General features: G+C 47.9%; 1 protein-coding gene across 3 annotated transcripts in view; it reads right to left on the bottom strand.

Annotated features, from left to right (window-relative positions):
• The window catches only part of EYA2 (EYA transcriptional coactivator and phosphatase 2), a 256663-nt gene that overhangs the window by 79785 nt on the left and 155038 nt on the right, over positions 1–21840 (bottom strand). For all 3 annotated transcript variants that reach the window (XM_019458255.2, XM_019458253.2, XM_019458256.2), the window contains 3 exons: positions 14505–14572; positions 12689–12866; positions 2440–2582 (listed from right to left, as the gene is read on the bottom strand). In XM_019458255.2, coding sequence (XP_019313800.2) covers positions 2440–2582; positions 12689–12866; positions 14505–14572 — 389 coding nt within the window. The remainder of the gene's footprint in view (positions 1–2439; positions 2583–12688; positions 12867–14504; positions 14573–21840) is intronic.

Here is a 21840-nt window from a genome sequence, read left to right on the forward strand (position 1 = left end):
TGCCTTCTCAGTTCAGTGGAAAATGTCTCTCCACCCCCACCAAGAGCAGAAGCCGTGTGAAGTGACCGAATAGTAGAAACAACAACAACAACAACAAGACATTCGTGTGTGTGCCACCCTGTGATTTCCACAGATCCCGCAACTTGAAGCTGTAGGAAACCCTCGGGAAAATGGGAGGCAGGAAACCGAAGGACGAGCGGAGGCACACAAATTCTCTTCTAGTCTTTTGCAAAGGCCCAAGTCCTGCTGAGGGGATGCTGTAAAGTCTCCTCGGTGTTGGAAGGAGAGGGCTCTAAGAATTAGAGGAAAAGCAAGAACAAATCCCTTGGCCCAAGAGTGCTCCCATGAGCAGTGGGAACGCAGGGGGTCAAGTTCTCAACCTGGGTGGCCGCTGGAATACCTCAGGCTGCTGACGAAGGGGAGGAGACGAGAGTGGTATTCAAAATACGCAGCACCTTCTGGGACAGCCGGAACAGACGCTGGCCATAAACAGGCCCTACCAGCGAACGCTGGCTACATCTCAAATCCCCTGATGGCGGCCATTTGTGCTTGGGCCCCCAGCATCCGTCCCTGTCTGATAAGAGCACCCTGGTTTTCTTTTCTGTTGTCTTGGTGGGGCTGTCGATCAAGGGTGAGCCCAAGACCCGAGTCAGGCCAGTGGAGGCTGTCTCCTTGGAATCAGACATTGAGTGAACTGGCACGAGAATCGCACGTGGTTTGCTCTCCAGCAGGGGCCGGCACCTGGAAGGTTCCCTAGATTCCTTGGTCTTTGTTACGGCTGTTTCCAACCTTGGTTTTATCACTTCCCCCCTCCATGTTGTTGTGCCCTCCTGGTAAATTCGCATTTGCTTAAGTAACCAGAACTGGTTTCTGTTGCTTGCAACCAAAGGATTGTATCTTATGCTCCAAGGTTCTGGTCCTCGACGAGGATTTCAACGCCCAATGTATGGCATGGACATGCCAGAGAAGGGCTGGGCTCTCACGGGCCACGTCAGGTACTGACAACGAGGAAGGAAGCAGCCATCACCTCGAATCCTGGCCTTTACAGGTTCTTACTCTGTTCTGAGACCACCTGAGCCCTGAGATTCTCATACAATTCCAGGTAGAAGCCACCCCCCCCCCCCCAAAATGACACTGCATTTCTTACCGTCCTGATGGGATGGGGACTCAGAGTCAAAATCACAATGACTTTAAGGAGATGATGAAAATTGTATTTCTCAGCACATTTGAGTTTGTGGGCTGAGCCTTGTGGCTGCTGCATAAATTGTACAGGACTATGAACAGAGATGGGATGACGGTACATTTCAATTTCTTGGCCCGGACCCAGACTCTGCCAATACTACCCATGGTAGTACCCATGTGCCACTACCCATGGCACACTCAAGCCAATAGATCGGCCCTCCTATTATTTCTGCCTTTTGCAAAGTACAAACTAACGAACCTGCCCGTTTTTTTTTTTTTTTCTCCCTAGATATCTATCAGTTGCTTCTATCTGTTTTTTGGGCATCTGTTTTTCCTCTGTCCCCACTAGTACCCTTTCCCTTCTCTCATGTATGCTGTTCTTTTTTGTTTGTTTGCGAAAATGCCAGTGGGTGACCAGTGATCGATCCTACGCTTGGCTTTGTTACAGTAAAGACTGGCACATCCCTTAGACCAGCTGGGGCTGCACTCTGGAAATAACCTGGGGAGCTTTAAAATACCGATGCCTGGGTCCCTCCCTCCGGGAATTGGATTTAATTGATCTGGGATGCAGCTTGAGAAGGACGGTTCGAAGAACCTTCTATGAAACTCAGAATCGTGGAAATGATGCAAGCTGAGCCAGCCTCCTGTCTCCTGATAGGTAAATCCTCAAGCCATAGCAGAGCCACGAGGGGAACTTCTAGAACTCTCTTGCAATGTACATTTAATTAGTCTGGGATGGGGCCAGGGCACCTGTATTTTAAAGAGCACACCAGCTGACAGTAATACGTAGTAGGCTAAGAACCCTCTGACCCAGCTGGGAAGGTTCTCTGCCCACTGGTGTCTTTACCAGGGCCTTTCAGAGTGTGCTCCCCAACCTGTAGCATCAGCATCATCTGGGAATGCCCTGGAAATGCCCTGGAAATGCCAGTTCTCAGGCCCCGCCCCCAATCTACTAAATTGGAAACTGCGGGTGGGACCCTGAAAGCTGGGTTTTCACAGGCCTCCAGGTGATTCTGTGGCTGTCTACCCGAGTTGTTTACTATCCCCAGGGTGACTTTTCCTAGCCTGGACAGTCCACGGCGCTTCCTGACGGCCCCCGCAATTCTCTCCTTTCCCCTCAAGGGTCCTGTTCTGTTACTGAGCTTTGTGAACCCAGAGCCCCCCTGTGTGCGTGGACACAACTCTGCCCCCCAGCCTCTCGTTCCGGCCACGGCTGGAGATTACATCAACCAAGTCAAACAGGCAGTCTGGAGTTACCTCGATCTCACTGTCCCCCGCTGGGGAGGGGTCGCTGCTCCGCTTCGACCGGCCTCGGAGCTTCCCGTCGGAGGCCCGGTGCGGCCTGTCCGCGTCTCCCTCCTTTGCCGGCGTGGAAGGTCCGTTGTGTGTGTTGTATTCGCCTGGTGTCGGAAAGGGAAGGGTGGACACATCAGAAGCTTTGCTGAGTGTTGCCTCCCAGGAAGTATCACACCAGAACCAACAGTGGTAAGTCCCAAAGGCAGCACAGGATCCCTCAGGCTGCCTATTCAGAATCATTCACTCATCGAGCGAAGATGCACTGAGTGGGCAGAGTTTCAGGTACTGGTTCTCACAGCACTCAGCTTCTAGAGACAGGAGAGGTGCATTAGACAGACGAGTGAGCGAGTATGTAGCATGCCAGGTGGGGCCGTGTGTTACCGAGAATTAGCAAATGGGCTGGGGACGGGGAGAGCTGGGTGGTCACTAACGGGTATGGGGCCAGTCAGGGAGGGCCTTGCGGATGAGGGGACACCTGAGCAGAATCTAGGGGAGTGAGGGTGGGCCACTGGGGGAGCTGTATCGACAGTGTTTGCAACTCTCTCTATCCCGAAGCCTGAGACTCCCCAGACGAACAGAAGGAAGAAAGTCAGTATCTGCGTGGAGCAGGGCGGCAAACTCTTCTATCTTGAAGACCCCCCTCACCCCCAACTTGGGGTGAAACGGAGGTGTGTGGGGAGCATTCTCTATGCCGCTGCTCTCCCTATGTGGCCTGCTCCATTCTCTATTAAAAGCAAGCCCCTGGGGCACCTGGGCGGCTCAGTGGGTTAAGCTTCCGACTTGGGCTCAGGTCATGATCTCACGGCTCATGAGTTCGAGCCCCGCGTCGGGCTCTGTGCTGACAGCTCGGAGCCTGCAGCCTGCTCTGGATTCTGTGTCTCCCTCTCTCTCTGCCCCTCCCCCACTTGCGCTGTTTCTCTCTCCAAAATAAATTAAAAAACCTATAAAATTTTTTTTTTTAAAAAGCAAGCCCTTTAAAGCTTCACTTGTCAAGACGTTTGTGGATTTGAGAATTAGGGAGAGGACATCCACGAAAGCACCCGACACGGGGCTGCACTTAGGGCGGTGAGGAAATGATCTGAACTGAGTTCTGGCTTCATCCACACACATGTGGGGGTCGGTGAGGAGGTGCAGGGCAGGGGGCATCACCTGCTGCTTTCATTCAGGTGGTGCTTCTGCACAGAGAGGCTGCCGCACTCACGCCCTCAGGCCACTGTCCGCCAGCCCCGCATGAGTGAGCAGCACACCCTCCCGGGACCCAGGTCCCAAAGCCGGCATCCAGGCTGTGTGTTAAGCACAGGAGTTTGAAATACGTGGCTTTTTATGAAAGCGTAGTGACTTCATTTCACTCACAAAGTGGGATGATGTCAGTTCGCGTCACCCTGCAAAACCAGCGGTAAAGGCAGAACCAAAGTGTGGGCGGGCTAGCCCTCGTGGCGAGAGGGACAGAAGCGGGAACCGGTGTGGAAACTTACAGGACACCCCCTCCCGCGCTCTCGTTTTACAGCTGCTTGTTTTAGTTCCCAGATGCATCCCGTGGATCTCATCTCTCCTTCCATAATCGCCAGTTCTTGGATCATTAGGAGGAAAATGCTTTTGTCTAAAAAGACTTGGCAATGGACTGATTTTTTTTTTTCCTACCCTGGAAGGACTATTTCCCTCCAAAACCCAAGGGGCTGAACTTGGTTTATTTAATATTTATAAAACTTCTTAGCAGACTAAGGACATGATCAGAAAAGATTTGGTTTTGAGTTGTCAGGACTGTGGGGCCACCCCCAACTCCCCAACAGTTCTAAGACACAGCATTAGAGATTCCTGAATATCGAGCAAGCAGACTTTCTTCGGGAGGGTGGGGAACAGGCAGTAGGTAAGTTCACAGGTGCTTACGAGTCATAAATAAGGTTTATCCGGATTCACTTGGTGGTTCTAAGGCTATGGGGGCTTAGAAAACACCTGTTGAGCCCATCAAAATCCAGGCAGATATTATTTAAAAAGAGGGAAAATGCCAGGCATCTAAGAACTGTCTAAATAAGGTGTGGGGGAAGCCACTATATTAGGAGTACCCTTTTCCCCGATCCCAAAGAAGCAGCCCCTTTCCCAACTTTCTACATTCTTGAGAATGAAGGGTCGAGGTTGAAGGTCACAGTCTGAGCAATTTATGTAAACCTTCCTTGGAGTCATTTCACTTTTTTCCTTTCTTCCTTCTCACGCTTTTACAGGACCTCCAAGATGCTCCTTATTAATCTCTTTGTGACCTCTCCCTCCTACTCCACTTCCCAGGCATCCACCGATACACTTTGTCTCGCTAGGAATTAGTGTGCTTTTTCTGGAGTTTTAAACAAATGGAATCACACGGTATATATTCTTTTTTTGCCTGGCTTCTTTCAGCCAGAATATCATCTTGTGATTCGGTCCATGTTGTTATGTATACTGATCGTTCATTCCTTTGTGTTGCTGAGTACTATTCTCTTGTACAGATATATCACGCTTGGACTTTGGTCACTTGTGGACGGACATGTGGGTTGATTCTAGTTTGGGGACGGAACAGAGCTGCTATGAACATTCACACGTCAATCTCCGTATGGACGTAAGCTTTCTTTTTACCAGCGTGACCACGAGGTTGTATGGTGAGTCTGTGTCGGACTTTTTAGGAAACCGCTGAATTGTTCCCCAAAGGGGTTGTGCCATTTCACATTCCCACCAGCAGGTGAGAGAGTTCTACCTGCTCCACATCCTTGCCACCCTTTGGTAAGGTCAGTCTTGGTGATTACAGCCATTCCAAGGGGCACGCAGTGGTCCCTCCTTATGGATTTGCACCTCTCTAATGACTAATGATCAGCCTCTTAATTATGTAATTGTGTACCTTTTTTTTGCCATCCCTGTATCTTCTTTGGTAAAGCATCGGCTCAAACATTTGGTCCATTTCATTATTGAGTTGTTTGTTCTCTTAGTCTTCGGTTTTGAGGATTCCTTATATATTCTGCATCCATATATGTGATGGTTAATTTTGTGTGTCGAGTTGATGGGCTAAGTGATGCCCAGAGAGCTGGTAAAACATTATTTCTGGGTGTGTCAAGGAGGGTGTGTCCAGAAGAGACTAGCATTTGAGTCAGTAGACTGAGGAGAGATCTGTCGTCACCAGTGTGGGGGGAGGGGGCGGTCACCCATTCCACTGGGGCCCAAACAGAACACAAAGGCAGAGGAAGGGTGAATTCTCTCTCTTCTTGAGCTGGGATGTCCACCTTTTCCTGCCTCAGGCACTAGGGCTCCTGGTTCTCAGGCCTTTTTGCTCAGACCGAATTGCACTACTGGCTTTCCCGGTTCTCCAGCTGGCAGAAGGCAAATCATGGGATTTGCTGACCTGAGCTACTTCTTATAATAAATTTCCTCTTATGTTTCTCTCCTAATGGTTGTTTCTTTGGAGGACTCTAATACAACTTACTTTATCAGATACATGCTTTGCAATTATTTTTTTTCCCACACGGTGGTTTGTCTTTTCATTCTCCTGACAGTGTTTTTTAAAGAGCAAAAGTTTTAAATTTTCATGAAGTCCAATATATATCCACCTCATTTTTGGATGTTTTTGGTGTCATATATGAGAACTCTTTGCCTCACCCAAAGTCACAAAGATTTTTCTCCTGTTTTCTATAGATGTTTTAGGGTTTTATACTTAGGCCTATGGTCTATTCTTTTTTTAATTTTTAATTTTAGAGACATAACATGAGTTGGGAAGAGGGGCAGAGAGAGAGCATGCTGGGCGATACAGGGCTCTACAGGGCTCGATCCTACAACTCTGGGATCATGACCTGAGCCTAAATCAAGAGCCAGACACTCAACTGACCGAGCCACCCAGGTGCCCCTGGTCTATAGTCTATTCTACGCAACTTAAAACAATTTTTTTAACATTTATTCATTTTTTGAGAGAGAGAGAGAGAGAGAGAGAGAGAGAGACAGAGCATGAACGGGGAGGGGCAGAGAGAGAAGGAGACACAGAATCTGAAACAGGCTCCAGGCTCCAGGCTCCAAGCTATCAGCACAGAGTCCAACGCGGGACTTGAACTCATGAACCATGAGATGATGACTTGGCTGAAGTCAGACGCTTAACCAACTGAGCCACCCAGGCACCCCATATGCAACTTTTTTTTTTAATGTCATGTGAGGTATGGATTGAGTTTTTCTGAACATAGATATCCAGTTGTTAGAGAATCTTTTTTTGAGAAGATTACCCTTTCTCCACTGAATTGTCTTTGAAACTTTGTCAAAAAAAATCACTTGTCCATATACATGTGGGTTTATTTCTGCAATCTCTATTCTGGTTCATTGATATACTTGTCTATCAAAACCGTATGTTGTGATTACTGTGGCTCTGTAATGAGTCTTAAAATCAGGTAGTGTTAGCCTTCAAACTTTGTTCTTCTATATCAGAGCTGTTGAGGCTATTCTAGGTCCTTTGTATTTCCATATGAAGTTCAGAATCAGCTCGCCAATCTCTAGAAACGAGTGGGATGTTGACAGAGATTGTGTTAAATATATAGATCAATTTGTGGAGAACTGACATCTTAACAATATTAAATCTGAGCTGTGAACAAGGTGTATCTTTCTACTGACTAAAGTCTTAACTTCTCTCAGTAGAACTTTGTAGTTTTAAGTGTACAACTCTTGCATATCTTTTGTCAGATTTATCCCCAAGCATTCCATATTTTTTTTGATAACACTGTATGTAAATGGCATGTAAAACTATTTTATTTCCCACTGTTTGTTGTCACTATATAGAAATAGAACTCACGTTCATACGTTCACTTAGTAGTCTGAAACTTTGCTAAACTCACTTTTTATTTATTTTTAAAAATAATTTATTATTTTAATTTTATTTTTATTTATTTTGAGAGAGAGAGAAAGAGAGAGTAAGTCAGGAAGAAGAAGAGCAAGACGGAGAGAAAGAATCCCAAACAGGCTTTACACTGACAGGGCAGAGCTTGATGTGGGGCTCAAACCCACAAACAGTGAGATCATGACCTGACTTAACATTGGACACTTAACCAACTGAGCCACCCAGGTGCCCCACTAAACTTACTTTTTAGTTCTAGCTTTTTAATAAATTCTATCCAATTTTTTACTTAGGTGATCATGTCATTTTACTTCTTCTCCCTTTATGAAGTTTTGCTTCATATCCAATATGGAGATTTTAATTTATTTTTCTTGCCTTATTGCACTGGCTAGAATCTTTAGTACAATGCTGAATAGAATTGGTAAGAGTGGACATCTTTGTCTTGTTTCTGATCTTGGGGGTAGCTCACTTTGCAGCTATCCTACTTTAGTCAGTTTGGGCTGCTATGACAAATAGGTCACAGACTGGATGGCTTAAACAGTAAAGATTTATTTCTCACATTTCTGTTGGCTGGGAAGTCCAAGATCAAGGAACCGGCCAATTTTGTTCCTAGTCAGAGCTTCTTTCTGGTTTTCTTGCCTTCTTGCCATATCCACATATGGTGGAGAAGAGACATGTTATCTTTCTTGTGTCTCTTTTTTTTTAAATTTCTTAACAAATGTTTATTTATTTTTGAGAGAAATAGAGACAGACAGAGAGCAGGGGAGGGGCAGAGAGAGAGGGAGACACAGAATTTGAAGCAGGCTTCAGACTCTGAGCTGTCAGCTCAGAGCCTGACGCGGGGCTCAAATTCACGAACCATTGAGATCATGACCTGAGCCAAAGTTGGACGCTTAACTGACTGAGACACCCAGGAGCCCTGGGTGTCTCTTCTTATAACAGTGCTAACCCCATACATGAGGGCTCCATCCTCATGACCTAATTACCTCCCAAAGATCCCCACCTCCAAATACCATCACCTTGGGGAATAGGACTTCAACATATGAATCTGGAGGGGGACACAAACGTTCAGTCCATAACATGTCTTTTTCTAATAAAGAAAGTTCCCTTCTACTCCTAATTTGGAATTTTATCAGAAACAGATGATAAATTTTGTCAAATACTTTCTCTGCATCTATTGAGATACCTTTTTTTTTCTTTCCAGTTAGTTAATATGGCAAATTATATTGATTTTCAAATTTTAAACCAACGGTACATCCTTGGGATAAATCCCACTTGGTCATAATGTATTATCCTTATTTCGTTTATTGTTGGACTTGATTTGCTAAATATTTTGTTTAGAAATTTTGTTATGAGGGATATTGGTCTATAGTTTCCTTTTCTTATAATGTCTTTGCCTAATTTTGGCATCAGGGTAATGCTGACCTCATAGAATAAGTTAGAAAGTATTCTTTCCTCTTCAGTTTTCTTAAAAAATTGGCATATAATTGGTATTTCTTACTTATTAAGTTTGGTAGATTTAATCAGTGAGGCCACCAGGACCTGGTGATTTCTTTGTGGGAAGATTTCTAATAAAAATTCAGTTTATTTAATAGATATAGGTCTATTAAAAATATAGGTCTGTTTAGGTGATCTATTTCTTCTTGAGGGGGTTTTGGAAGTTTTTGCCCTGTAAGGAATTTGTCCATTTCATCTAAGTTGTTGAATTTATTGGCATGATGTTGTTCACAAAATTGCATTACTATCCTTTTAATATCTGTAGGGTCTGTAGAGATGTCACTGCTCTCATTTTATTAGCAACTTGTGTCTTCTCTCTTTTTTCCTGTATCAGCCTATTTTCTGTTTTTGCATTTCATTGATTTCCATTCTGGTCTTTATTGTTTCCTTTCTTCTTTTTACTTTGAGGATAATCTGCTCTTCTTTTTCTAGTTTCTTAAGGTGGAAGATGAGGTGTTTCGCTTGAAATTATTCTTCTTCTCTAACACAAGCATTTGTGCTATAAATTTCCCTTTACATACTGCTTTAAATGACAGTCTATGAATTTTGGACATGTTGTGTTTTCATTTTCGTTACATTCAAAATACTTTTAAATTTTCCTTTTCTTTTCTTTGACCCATGGTGTATTAGTCAGTGTTCTCCCAAGAAACAGAGCCAACAGGATACATTTGTGTGTGTGTGTGTGTGTGTGTGTGTATGTGTATGAAGAGATTTATGATAGTAACTGCCTCATGCAGTTATAGAGGTCACAAAGTCCCACAATCTGTTGTTTGCAAGCTGGAAAACCAGGAAAGTCAGTGGTATAATTCAGTCTGAGACTTAAGGCCTGAGAACTAGGGGTAGGGGGACTCTGGAGGGGTTGGGCCCCACTGGCGTGAGCCCTAGAGTCCAAAGGCCTGTGAGACAGGAGCTCCAATGTCTGTCCAGTTATCTTTTCAGATAATCTGCATTATACTTAAAAGTCTGAAAAGAAAAAAGTCCTTAAGCAACCACTACCAATTTGTCTTTTCTCTTGAGTAACATCGTATGTTCAGATTTTGCCCTCTACACCAGCAAATTGCCCTGCAATCATCTGTAAATTGTCGGGACTTCATATGACTGTTAATACATGTCAGTGAAGACTGGGCTGGGGGCTGGGGGTGGAGAAGAGCATCAGGATACTGTATCCAGGCAATGCAGAGAGCAAGCATGATCTGTCGGTAATATATAAACCTCTTGAGGCTCTGGAATTTGGAGCCAACCACTCAAGGAGATCCTGGATAATTTCAAAAGTGGGGTTTTATGGGAAATTTTAAGAGAGTGCATGTGTGTGTGTGCGTGTGTGCATGTGCACACATGCACGCTTACATGCCCTTCCTTTATAACAGACACTGGGGAAAAGAGGCAAGAGACCTCAGTTATAGCTGACGATTATTTATGTCATTAGGTTTTATGTGAGCTTGTTAGACACACAGTAAAAACCATCTCAAGCACTTATTGTTGAACCTTAGACTAGAGGATAAATGAAGAACAGGGGGAAACAGTAAAGAAAAATTTCAAAGAGACACAATGAACCTTTATGTTTGCTCTTGAGGGGGAACAAAGATACCCTTCCCACATACCCCAAATTCTTGGGAAGTCAGTCTTTGGAATCCAGTTCCAAATTATACATAGGTAGTGGCGTCTACGTGAGGATTTCCTGCTTATATTTCCTCTCTGGAGCCAGTTGGCAGTGGCCACATTCTTGGCCACCAAGAAAAGTTTGCTAAATTTCATCCCCTTTGAAGAAAGCGATTTGGAACTTGTTACATAGGTACTATGCATTCATTAAATACTCTGTGATGAAATCACAATGATCAAAATCAATGCTCCAGCCTTAAACTTCCTTAAAAATTGACTTAAAAATGCCTGGCTATGTTGTTTCTATTTGTCACCAAACCAAGGATAATTAACGTGTCCCCAGGGATGGAAACTATAAGGGCTAAAAGCAACAACGGCACCAAGAACCCCAGGAACAAAAGAAGTCTCCACTCTTGCTCTTGTTCTAAACATCAGCCAATATGTATTGAATGACTGTCCACACACTGTCATGCCAGCTCAGCTTCTACAAGCCAGAAAAATCAGTGGGTTCTGAAAAACCCACTGGAAAGAAAAGCGAACAAAGCGCAATGACCTCTTCTTTACACTTGGACATTCTAATTCACTTGCTGTCATGTCATTGAACGATAATATGCCTGAACCACTGCACAAAAGAGAAGATATGTGCATAGAAGACTCTTCCCACACGTTGCTCCTGATCTAGATGGGTTCCATAGGTAGTGGACACCTGTCACTTTGGCCCACCCCGTGTCTCTTCCGTCTTCCTCTGGGTAATGGGCTCTGGGTCTCCTTGGGAGACCACCTCTCCCTCACTCAGTCCACGTGGCCTGGGTGGGGATGACCCAACTCTAGCTCCGGCTGTGGGCACGAGACCCAAGTCTGCTGTCCCATCCAGCATTCCATCCACTGTCACGGAGACTGGTCTGAGGACAGGTATGTGACCTAAGCTGGGCCAACGGGGGCATTACCTGGGACCTCTGGTAGGAGCTGTTAGGAAGGAGGGATTCTCTCTGAGGGGTAGATAAGAAGGCAGGACTGAACCCTGGAGCAGCTGGTGACCATCTTTGCCACCACAATGGGAAGGCCTGCTTGAGGGTGAAATGAACCCAGGAAAATGCAGAGCCAGAGGAACAAAGAGACCGAGTCCCAACATTATCATCTGAACCCCTGGACCCAGCCCCGAGTCCCTGTACATCTTGATGACATACACCTAAAAATTCCTTTTTTTGCTTAAACTAATTCTGCATTGCATTCTCTATCTTTTGAAGCCAAAACATCCTGACCAGTAAAAGGGACTCCTAATAAGACTGTTATGCTATTGGAAAGGCACACGTATTAGGATTTTTTTAAAACATTCCAGAATTCTCGATGAGAGAGAACCAAGGTTTGAAGGCCGCTGCCCTTCTGTTCTCAGATGGGTTTTAGAGAACATAATCTCAGCTACGTGTGGCTACTGAGTATCCAGCGGCACTGGTCACGGAGCCCAGCAGGCCTGGGTTCAAATCCCAGCTCCACTAATTACTAGCAAGTTACTGATCACCCGGATCTTCATTGTTCTTACCTGGCAAAGAGGAGGTGACTGAAAACCTGTTTTCGTAGGGATTGTGAGTTTCCTTATCACAGTTTGTAATTGTGTATTTATGTGATTATCTGATTCCTGTCTGAAAAAATCAAGAAGTCTACGTTGCACTTTATTTTGCTTTCTAAACTAAAGAGCACCTGGAAAATCGCAGGTACTTTACGAATATTTGTTGAATCGGCATATAACTAAGTGAAATGAGAAGACCACGCAGATATGTGCTTGCCACATCATGGACGGGCAACAAATCACCAACTCCAGTGCCTCCCTGGGCCAGGCAGGTAATGAACTTGAAGGAAACTGGCCAGATGTGGAATTGTGCGTGCCCCGTCTGATGGGGCTGACATTATAGACATTATAATGTCTGATGGGGCTGACATTATAGACAACTGTTGTCACTTAGGAATGTGGACCTAAGCAAACAGGGCCAGATCTGCTTTCAAGAGATTTTCAGATAAAATTTTAAACATGGGTGGAATGAAACACACAGGCACACACACACACACACGCACGCACATCCCCGTACGTCTTGATGACATACATCTAAAAATTCCTTCTTAAAGAATTTTTTTAAAAATTCCAGTCGAGAAAATATATGTGAGGGCTGGATTTAGCTTTTGGGTGAGTTCCTTACAGCTCATTACAGCTGGGACCTATGTCCAGGCCGCCCTTCATACGAAAGCTCAGATCACAGCCACCAATGACCCTGAGACAGCGACGGCACTTACCGCCAAGCAACTCGGAACTCTGGCTGGGGGCGCTGTGCGGTGCCTCCTGGAGGACGTAGGTAGATGTGGAGAGTGGGGAAGGGCCGATGCTGCTGGCCGGGACATAAGGAGGGCTGTAGGACGAGCTGTAATACTGGGAATACTGGCCCTGAGGGAAGCCAGGGTAGGAAGGATAGTCCTAGAAAGGGAAACACATGAGGCTGTGAGTGAGGAGGCCAGTGGTGAGGGGCCTCGCGCGCGCGCGCGTGTGTGTGTGTGTGTGTGTGTGTGTGTGTGTGTCTATTGTGTCTGTCCCCGTCTCTCCCACTAGAGTAAAAGCTCTGTGAGGACAGGGACTTTCCCCAGATGCAGACCCCAAGACAAGGCCGCAAGTGCAATTTTTTGGGAAAATGGTTGGGGGTTCCCCGGCACTTCCCTCCTGCCCTAGTCACTGGTTCTTGGGGACACCCTCCACCCTAGGGCTGCCACGGCTGCCACGTGGAGGTCAGCAGGTGCATCCTAAGGGATGTGGGTGCGGCTCTGTCAGTGTCTGTCTTGATCACCGCTCGCACACGGCACAGTGCTGGACACATAGGGGGACTCAGTAAATACGAGACAAATCAACGAACCAATGGATGAGGGACAAAGACCCTACACACACACCCAGGAGACCAGGTGACATGTTCACGAGGGGTACAAATACAGCAGCACTTATACAGCATCAGGGATCCAGAATCTTCTATGAGGAAGTCGGGGACGTCAAATAAAAGAATGCCAATCCCCTTTTTATCAAGCTTTGCTTAAACCAACCGGACATTCCAGCTCTCCCACGGTAGTCATTGTTCCAAATGTTCTGCCCCACCATCACCATAAACCGAGCCTTCCCAACCCTGTGGGGACTCGCGGGTAGTTTGGCTTCTTGGGCCGCACCTCAGCCCTACGGAATCAGAATTTCTGGGGGGTGGCATTTAGAGAATCTCCGTTTTTGACAAGCTCCTATTGGTGAAGAACCACACCTTTTTAAAAAGGGCTTTTACTCACAAGTGTTTTTTCCATGGAGACAGTACCCCGGAAATAATATAAGAGATGTGTGGAACAAATTTTCAAATCTTCCAAGGTTTACACCATTTAGAGTCTTTAGCTCACTGGAGAAGAAACAGTGCGTTCCTCGTATTTAAATACGTTAAATATTCCATAGCCCACCTACTCCGTGGTAGTTCTGTTTTAATGCTAGCCTGAAAACATGCTCGCCTTTGGTTCTGAAATAATTTCAGATTTATAGAAGAGGTGTACAAACGGGACACAGACTTCCCATACACCCTTAGCCGGTTAACTCTTAATTTACTCTCTAAGTGAAGCCAGGACAATCAAACTATTAGCCGGCGTTCACCTTTGCAGGGTTGGCCTGGTGTGGTTTAACGAGCATTTATAAAGCCCCCACTGTGTGCCGGGCACTCGGCGCCGGAACGCAGAACCAAAGACAAGGGGTTCTCGTGCTCGAGGAGGTCACGTTTGGCAGGAGAGCACATGCGTTTGCATTCACAGGTTCGAGATTCAACAGTCAACGGGCGTCTCGGGCTCAGGTCAAGAGGGAGTCTATAATATCGCCTATGTCATCTTGGAAATCTGCTGATAATTCCAATTTCTCTGTCTCTACCCTGTTACCTTTCCGATGGCCTTTGGCACAGCCTGACTCCTGTGGTCTTCAAACCCAGGGAGTAAGAGACTGCATTTCTGGCAGGGGTGGTGGGCAGGAGTGGGCTCTTGGGATGCCCTGAGTTAAGGGGGCGATTTAAGGAAAGAACAGGGAAAACGAGTGGTGGCGAGCGACATCTACCTGGTGCACACTTCCGAATCCAGCCGCGTTGGTCAGCCCGTTTGCTCCTTGATAGATCCCCGCTGTGCCTGCAGGTTGGAAGAATGGGTACAGGTGAGGTTTCTTGCAGTCAGAGAGGGACGGGGAGGAGAAAGATTTGGCAGACGGGTGGTTTGAGGGCGGACAGGCTGGGACGGAGCCATGACCTTGGCAGTATACCAAATCTCTCTGCCGCTCTGTTCTGGCGACTGACGAGTACAGTAACTCCTTCATCCAAGGACTGCGGTGAGCAATGAGTAAAATAGCACATAGAGTACAGATTCTTGTCCTTCACAACTGCGATTAAAGAGACTTACTTAGAAAATTGCGGTAAACGTACATAACCTAAAACTTACCACTTCAACGATTTCCAAGCCTACGGTTCATTGGCATGAAGCACATTCACACGGTTGTGCGACCTGCCCCACCATCCGTCCCCAGAACGTTTCTCACGTCGCGAAGCCAGGACTGCATACGCATTAAACGGTGACTCCCCGTTCCTCCCCTCCCTCAGCTCCTGGCGCCCATCCCTCTGCCTTCTCCACGAATGTCACTGCTCTGGAAACCTCACGTAGACAGAAACACCTAGGATTTGTACTTTTGTGAATAGCTTGGTTCACGTAACGTAACGTCTTCAAGGTTCGTCCGTGCTGTGGCAGGTGTCAGAAGTTCCTTCCTTTTTGAGGCCGGATAACATCCCATCGCACAGATACACCCCATGTTCTTTTTCCATGTATCTGTCGGTGGACACGTGGATTGCTTCCGCCTTTTGGCTGTTGTCAATAATGCTGCTAAGGACACAGGCGTACAAATGACTCTTTCGGACCCTGCTTTCAGTTCTTTCGGTTACAAGCCCAGGCTCCTCCCCCACTCACGCTCTGTCTCTCTCTCTCTCTCTCTCAAAAATAAATAAACATTCTGGGGCACCTGGGTGGCTTAGTCAGTTTAGGGTCTGACTTCCGCTCAGGTCACGATCTCACGGTTCGTGAGTTCGAGCCCCCCATCAGGGAGATGCTTGAGGCTCTCTCTCTAGCCCTCTCTCTCTGCTCCTCCTCCACTCATGCTTGCTCTCTCTCTCTCGAAATAAATAAACCATAAAAGATTTTAAAAATAAATAAATAAACATTAAAAAGAAGTGGAATTACTGGGTCATATGGCGATCTGACTGCTTATTTTTTGAGGAACCTATTGCTGTTTTCCACAGCAGGTCTGCCATTTTACATTCCCACTAACAGTGCCCAGGGTTCCAAATTCTCCACATCCTTCTCGACACTTCTTTTTTGTTTTTTTTTTTTGCTAGCAGCCATTGTAACGGGTGCAAGGTGGTAAATAAATACACTGAATGGTGGTAAATTGAATAAATAAATGAAATGACTGTGGCTCTCGGAGCAACACTTGCCCCATCTGTAAAATGGGACTAAAGATGATATGTCTAGAAAGTGCTATTTAGTGAGTGAGTGAGTGGGCTGTCATTTAAGACTGGGTGGTCAGGCAAGCCCTCTGTGAGGTGACACTGGAGCTGAGACGTGAATGACAGGGAGCCAGCAATGGAAACAGCCAGGGGGAGGGGTGTCCACAAACACTGAGCACACACGTCCTAACGGAGGGATGTGCTTGGCAGGTTAGAGACAGAGAAAAAAAAGGCCACTGAGGCAGGAGCCCAGGGAGGGAAGGGGGTGGTTACAGGAATATCAGTGGACGCCTGTGTGTCAGGTGACGTTCTGACACAAAGTGAGGCATTCTGGACAAAGTGAGGCATAGAAAAGTTAAGGGATGTGCACAAGGCAGCACAGAGAGTGGGTGACAGCTGCTGGGGCTGCAATCGGGCAGTCTGACCCGAGTTTTCTTTTCTTTCTTTTTTTAAAAAAATTTTTAAATGCATATTTATTTTTAAGAGGAAGAGACAGAGCACAAGCGGTGTGGGGGGGGGGGGGGGGGGTAGACAGAGAGGGAGACACAGAGTCGGAAGAAGGCTCCAGGCTCCGAGCCGTCAGCACAGAGCCTGACGCGGGGCTCGAACCCATGAAATGCGGGATCATGACCTGAGCCGAAGTTGGATGACTGACTGCCTGAGCCACCCAGGTGCTCCCTGACCCGAGTTTTCAACATCACTCTGTGCTGCTGCTTTGTTTGCAAACTGTTTTGTTGGGGATACAACTTATATACCCTAAAATTCCTCCACGGGGTCAGTTGGATGATTCATTTTTAGTTTAGAGAGAGAGTGGGAGCATGAGCTGGGGAGAGGAGGGAGAGAGAAAGAGACAGAGATAGAAAAGAGACAGATAGATAGGGAGAGAGAAAAAAGAGAGAGAGAGACTGAGCATCCCAAGCGGGCTCCATGCCTAGTGTAGAGCCTGACTTGGGGCTTGATCCCACGACCCCAGGATCATAACCTGAGCCCAAATCAGGAGTCAGATGCTCAACCAACTCAGCCACCCAGGTGCCCCTGTTTCATTTTTCTTTTTTTCAGTTGGATGATTTTTAAAGTAAATTGGTATAGGATGAAGGAAAACTAAGAAAGCCTGTCACAGCAGATACACTCTGAAAAGATGGGTACGAGCAGTTCTTGAAACAGACAGGAAATTAAAAAAAAAAGGAACTAAAAAAAAAAAAGGAATCTTGAAACATCAGGAAGAAAGAAAAGAAGAAAAAAGCAAAACTATGGGTAAATAAATTCTCTCTGTATGGTTATGCCACCAATTCCACATGCATTTGGGTTTCTAACAGTTTGCTATCACATTTTAGGAATTGCTTTTTCAAATGTGTTTTATAATTATACCAAATACTGAAACGGCTCCAAAGTGAAATCTACAAAATAAACTATATCCATATGCACGGGTGAGAAGGACATGCACTGGGGGGCGGCAAGCGCTCTGGAACGCCTGCTGGGCAGCGGCGGGGCCAGGGAAGGCTTCCTGGAGGAAGTGGCACCTACACTAATCTCTGCAGGAGGAGCTGGAGCAGCCAGGTGAAGAGAGCGAGGACAGGAACACGGCCACAGCTGGGCCTCCTCTCCCAGTCTCTGCGACGTGGGGGGCCCGTCCCAGGGCCAGAAACCGCAGAACCTGTCCACCACAGTGTGGCACGCTGGCATCCCATTCTGTCCTCCGTGGCCTGTCTGGGCGTGGCCGGCAGAAGGTCGAGGCCGGCCTCTTCCGTTCGAAGCATTTTTGGGTTATGGTTACCATGGTGACCCTACCTGCTGAACTGAGCAACGCACCTGCCCTAGGAAGTCGCCTGGCTGCCACAGTGTTTTCTCTTCTGATTTCCCTTTTCTTCTGTGGCAACCTAATGACGACTGAGGGCGGGTCTAGAAACAAACAGGCCACCCTTTCCTCCATCTTGTCCGTCGGTATCCTTTCTCCCAAACGGCCTCGTGTTTGTTTTCATTTTGTGACCCAGGGGCATCTGGAGCACGGACGCCCGGACAACGCGTGGTGTGCCGAGGGCACCCCCAGAGCCCCTGCAGGGAGAAGTCCATCCCATGCCTGACGGGACCGGGGAGGACGGGCCACGCGGCCCCCGAAATCTCGTGCCACAATATGTGGTCTCTGCGGGGGTTTTCCAAACGGACCCACCTCGAGCTGGGATGTCAAAACACCGGCTTCATGCCTCCATCTGGTTGGCGGGTTGCCCATGGGAGGGCTGGGGAAGGCGAGGAAAACATCCTGTCTTCAGGTGATGGTGGCGGGTCCCGCGGGGGGTCCCCCAATATCCATTCACCCCTTCTGTCTCCGCTTTGAAGCCGGGCACACAGCCGATTAGAATAAAACACTGCCTTTCCCAGCTTCCCTTGTGGATGGCGTGGCCATGTGATGCGTTCTAGACAAGGGGAGGGGAGCAAGTTTATGCGTGCGATTTCTCGATTGTGCCCTTCAAGGGCAGGGGCGGGGCCTCCCTTTCCCTGCAAAGGAGGGTCTTTCTGGATCTCATGGCTGAGCATCAAGACGTAAGGAGCCTGGACCCCTGCCACATTTGCAGACCACAACGAACAATTTCAAGAGGAGACTCACCCGTTTAGTCAACAACACACGTCCTAGTGACCAACCAAGCATCCCTGTGTCAGATGCCATTGTGGATATGGCGGGAAGTAAGAGGCTGATGCTTACTTACATTCAGGGAGGAGACAGAACAGGATCAAGTGGATAGATACACAAAGAGGTATGATAACTCCAGATCAAAACGCAGTGATGTGTTAGCACAGCGCGACCGAAATGTGGACTGCGGACTGGACCCTGTCCGCAAACGCTTCCCCATGAGATGACTACAGACCCCAGGAGACGGCATGTAGGAACTTCTAACGTCTTGCTCAGTCTGATACTAAAAAAATCCACTCTTAAAACAATGTGATTGTTTCTGAACCGGTTTTTTTTTTCTTCTTTTTTCATGACTGGCCCATCCTTTTTGAAATGCTTCCTTCTACTTACCTCTTCTCCTATTAAATTTTAATATTGTAGATACACCGCGTATCTATTTAGGGTATTGGTGTAGATTTGTGCTTAACACAAAAAAAGTAAGACGTTTTCGCCCCTGCTCTGAGAAGCAGTGTTTGTTCCTTTTGGGGGATACGGCCCCCACTCAGAATGCAAGGTCTAGAGGTTTATTTTTATTGTGTCTTACACTGAGTTCAGGAAAAGCCCCTGGTCCTTCCCCACAGTGAACACGTGAAGTCCTGGGCAAACGGCACCCAGGGTGGGCCTCCATGCCAAGTAAAGACGTCCCCAGCACTGCACGTTGTCCTGTTTAGTGACTTCTTCAATGGTGCTGTCGACCCTCTAACATAGTGTCACTTAGTTTACAGAAACTCGGTGTTGGGAACGTTCCGATGCTCGCTGAGCCGCATCTGAGCTGGAAACTGCTCTTGACGCACCTACTTGGTTGGCCATAAAAAGACAAAAAAACCACCCCAAACCGTACAAAATGGAAAACAACGGGTATCGGTGAGGATGTGGAGAAACCTGGAAGCCTTATTTATGTGCTGCGGGTAGGAGCGTAAGATCTACAGGGGCTGTGGAAGGCGGTCCACGCAGAATTACCGTATGACCCAGCAACTCCCCTCCCGGGTACGTACCCCAAAGAGTGGAAACCCGACGTTCAAAAATACCCTGGACACAAACGTTCCTAGAAGCGCTACTCACAGAGCCAAAAGGCAGAGCACGTCAAACGTCCGGGGGCTGATGAATGGATGAACACAATGTGGCACATCCATGCAATGGAATATCAGCTGTAAGAAAGGAAGGAAGTCCTGATGCGCGGTACCACGTGGATGAATGTCGGGAACATCGTAAGTGAGAAAGCTGGACACCCAAGGCCACGTACTGTCGGATTTCCACTCACATGAAACGTCCAGAATAGGCCGATACATGGACACGGCAGTACGCCAGCGGCTGCTGGGGGCGAGGGGCAGGGAAGAATGGGGAGTGACAGCTTCATGGGTAACGGGGTTTCCTTCTGGGGGAATGAGAATATCTTGGACTCAGACCGAGGCGGTGGTCACGCAACACTGCGAATGCACTAAATGCCACTGAACCACATGCCTTAAAATGGTTAGTGTTTTGTGAATTTCATCCCCATTAAAAATAAATCAAAGCTGCTGTTCCCACCGCCTCCCGGCACCGTCCCTCAGCCAGCCTCCCAGGCAGCAGCAAAGGAAGGGGACCGGGAGGCCCAGAAAGTTCAGGACCCTTCCGTCTGCACAGTCCATGCCTTGAGCCCCGAGAGCAGAGATGATAATCTGCGTCTCCGGGATTCTTCGCACCCGCCTCTTCGGCAACAACCTCACGTTCCCTTCCCATCCTCTTCTTTCCCTCTGGCTTCATCTAACCAGGCTGCAAGGTTCCCTGCAGAAGGCTCTTCTGAACGCGGGGAGGACCAGCTGGGCCCGGCTGCCCCAGCCAACGCGTGCCACTTTCTGAACTCACGAAGCAGCACTCCTGCGCGGGGGCCGCTTACAATGTGGGGGGCATCTGGGATCTTACAAATGCTGTCACTGCGAGAAGATCCATCCTCCTTTATTACTGCTGTCCGGAGGGCCGGGGCCCCCAGGGGGACGCACTCCATGCAAACCGGGAAGCGACCGTGCTCACCGCACCCAAACCGCCCCACGACGGGAGGTTAACTGCGTAAAGGTGGCGGCGCCTGCCCTGATTCTGGAGAATTCCCCGCGAACTCAGCACCAGACGTGCCAGCAGGTTTTACACGGCAGATTAGACAACCGGGAACCCTATCGACACGGAGATGTTTAATGGAGAGATCCCAAGGAGAACGCTGAGAGGCGTGCGCTTTCTGGACATTTCTCCCCGGCGTCCCTGCGGAGAAAGCCCTCCCACGGTGCTGCAAGGTGGACGATCTGGTTTCACTCTTCCTTCCTCCACCGGCTACTCCTCACCACATAACCACGAGTGAGAGGTGGAAAGCCAGGCTGGGATGAGGGGAGGAGGGGAGGCAGGTCAGGGCACCTGGGACTTCTCCCAGTCACATCAGGGTCCAGGGTGCTGAGCCGGGATGCAGAGGTACGTGGAAGAAAGAGCAGAAATGAGTCATCCCAGCTCTTGCGTCCTGAAGTTTAAGCCCTGGCATCTGGGAGGATTTGAGGCGCAGACCAATGCTTCTCGAACTGTCGGCGAAGGGCCAGTTTAACAAAGATACGGTTGCACAGCCAGCATGCAGCTCATGCCTCATGCACGGGAGTTGGGACACCACAAGTCCCAAACGGGTCTGCACCCGGTGCTGGGACGAGCCTGGGAGTGCGTGCTGGGTTGTGCCTGGCGCAGGATTTAGTACTTAACTGCCGGGAAAGTCTCCCTCGCTTACTCTCAGTTCTGTACTTAGGTTATCACAGGCCAGTGAGTTTGTGGACTGGCCCCAGTTGGCCAACTAAGAATTAGATCGAGGTAGGCAAAACGGCTTAAGAAAGACAAGGGAAGAAGGATTCTTGTGGGTGGATGGGGGATTTTCCTGGCTGGAGAAACGGGGCAGGCCAAGAGGGAAGGCAAGGGGGTGGGTAGAGAAAGAAAAAGAGAATGAATAGGGGGTCCTGGGGCAGAGGGATCCTCTGTCCCCGCACACAGCTGCTGAGAAAGCAGCGAGCCCTTCCTCCATGGGAGTCTGAGACAGGCAGCCCTCAAAACCTTCTGGGCCCAACAGGAGAGGGAGGTGAGGGTAGGAGCTGGTGCAGCCACCACGTAAATGGCAACTGACGCATGGCGACAGTGTTGAGAAACACTAGGGGGTGGTGGGGATTGTGGCAAACTGGAATGCACAGTTTTACTTAAGGGGGGGCAGCAGTTTGTGGCAGGTGCTGTCTGGCTCCCCACAG

The sequence above is a fragment of the Panthera pardus genome, unplaced genomic scaffold (assembly GCF_024362965.1).
Source record: "Panthera pardus isolate Hobbes unplaced genomic scaffold, ASM2436296v1 HiC_scaffold_25, whole genome shotgun sequence".
Lineage (NCBI taxonomy): Eukaryota > Metazoa > Chordata > Mammalia > Carnivora > Felidae > Panthera > Panthera pardus.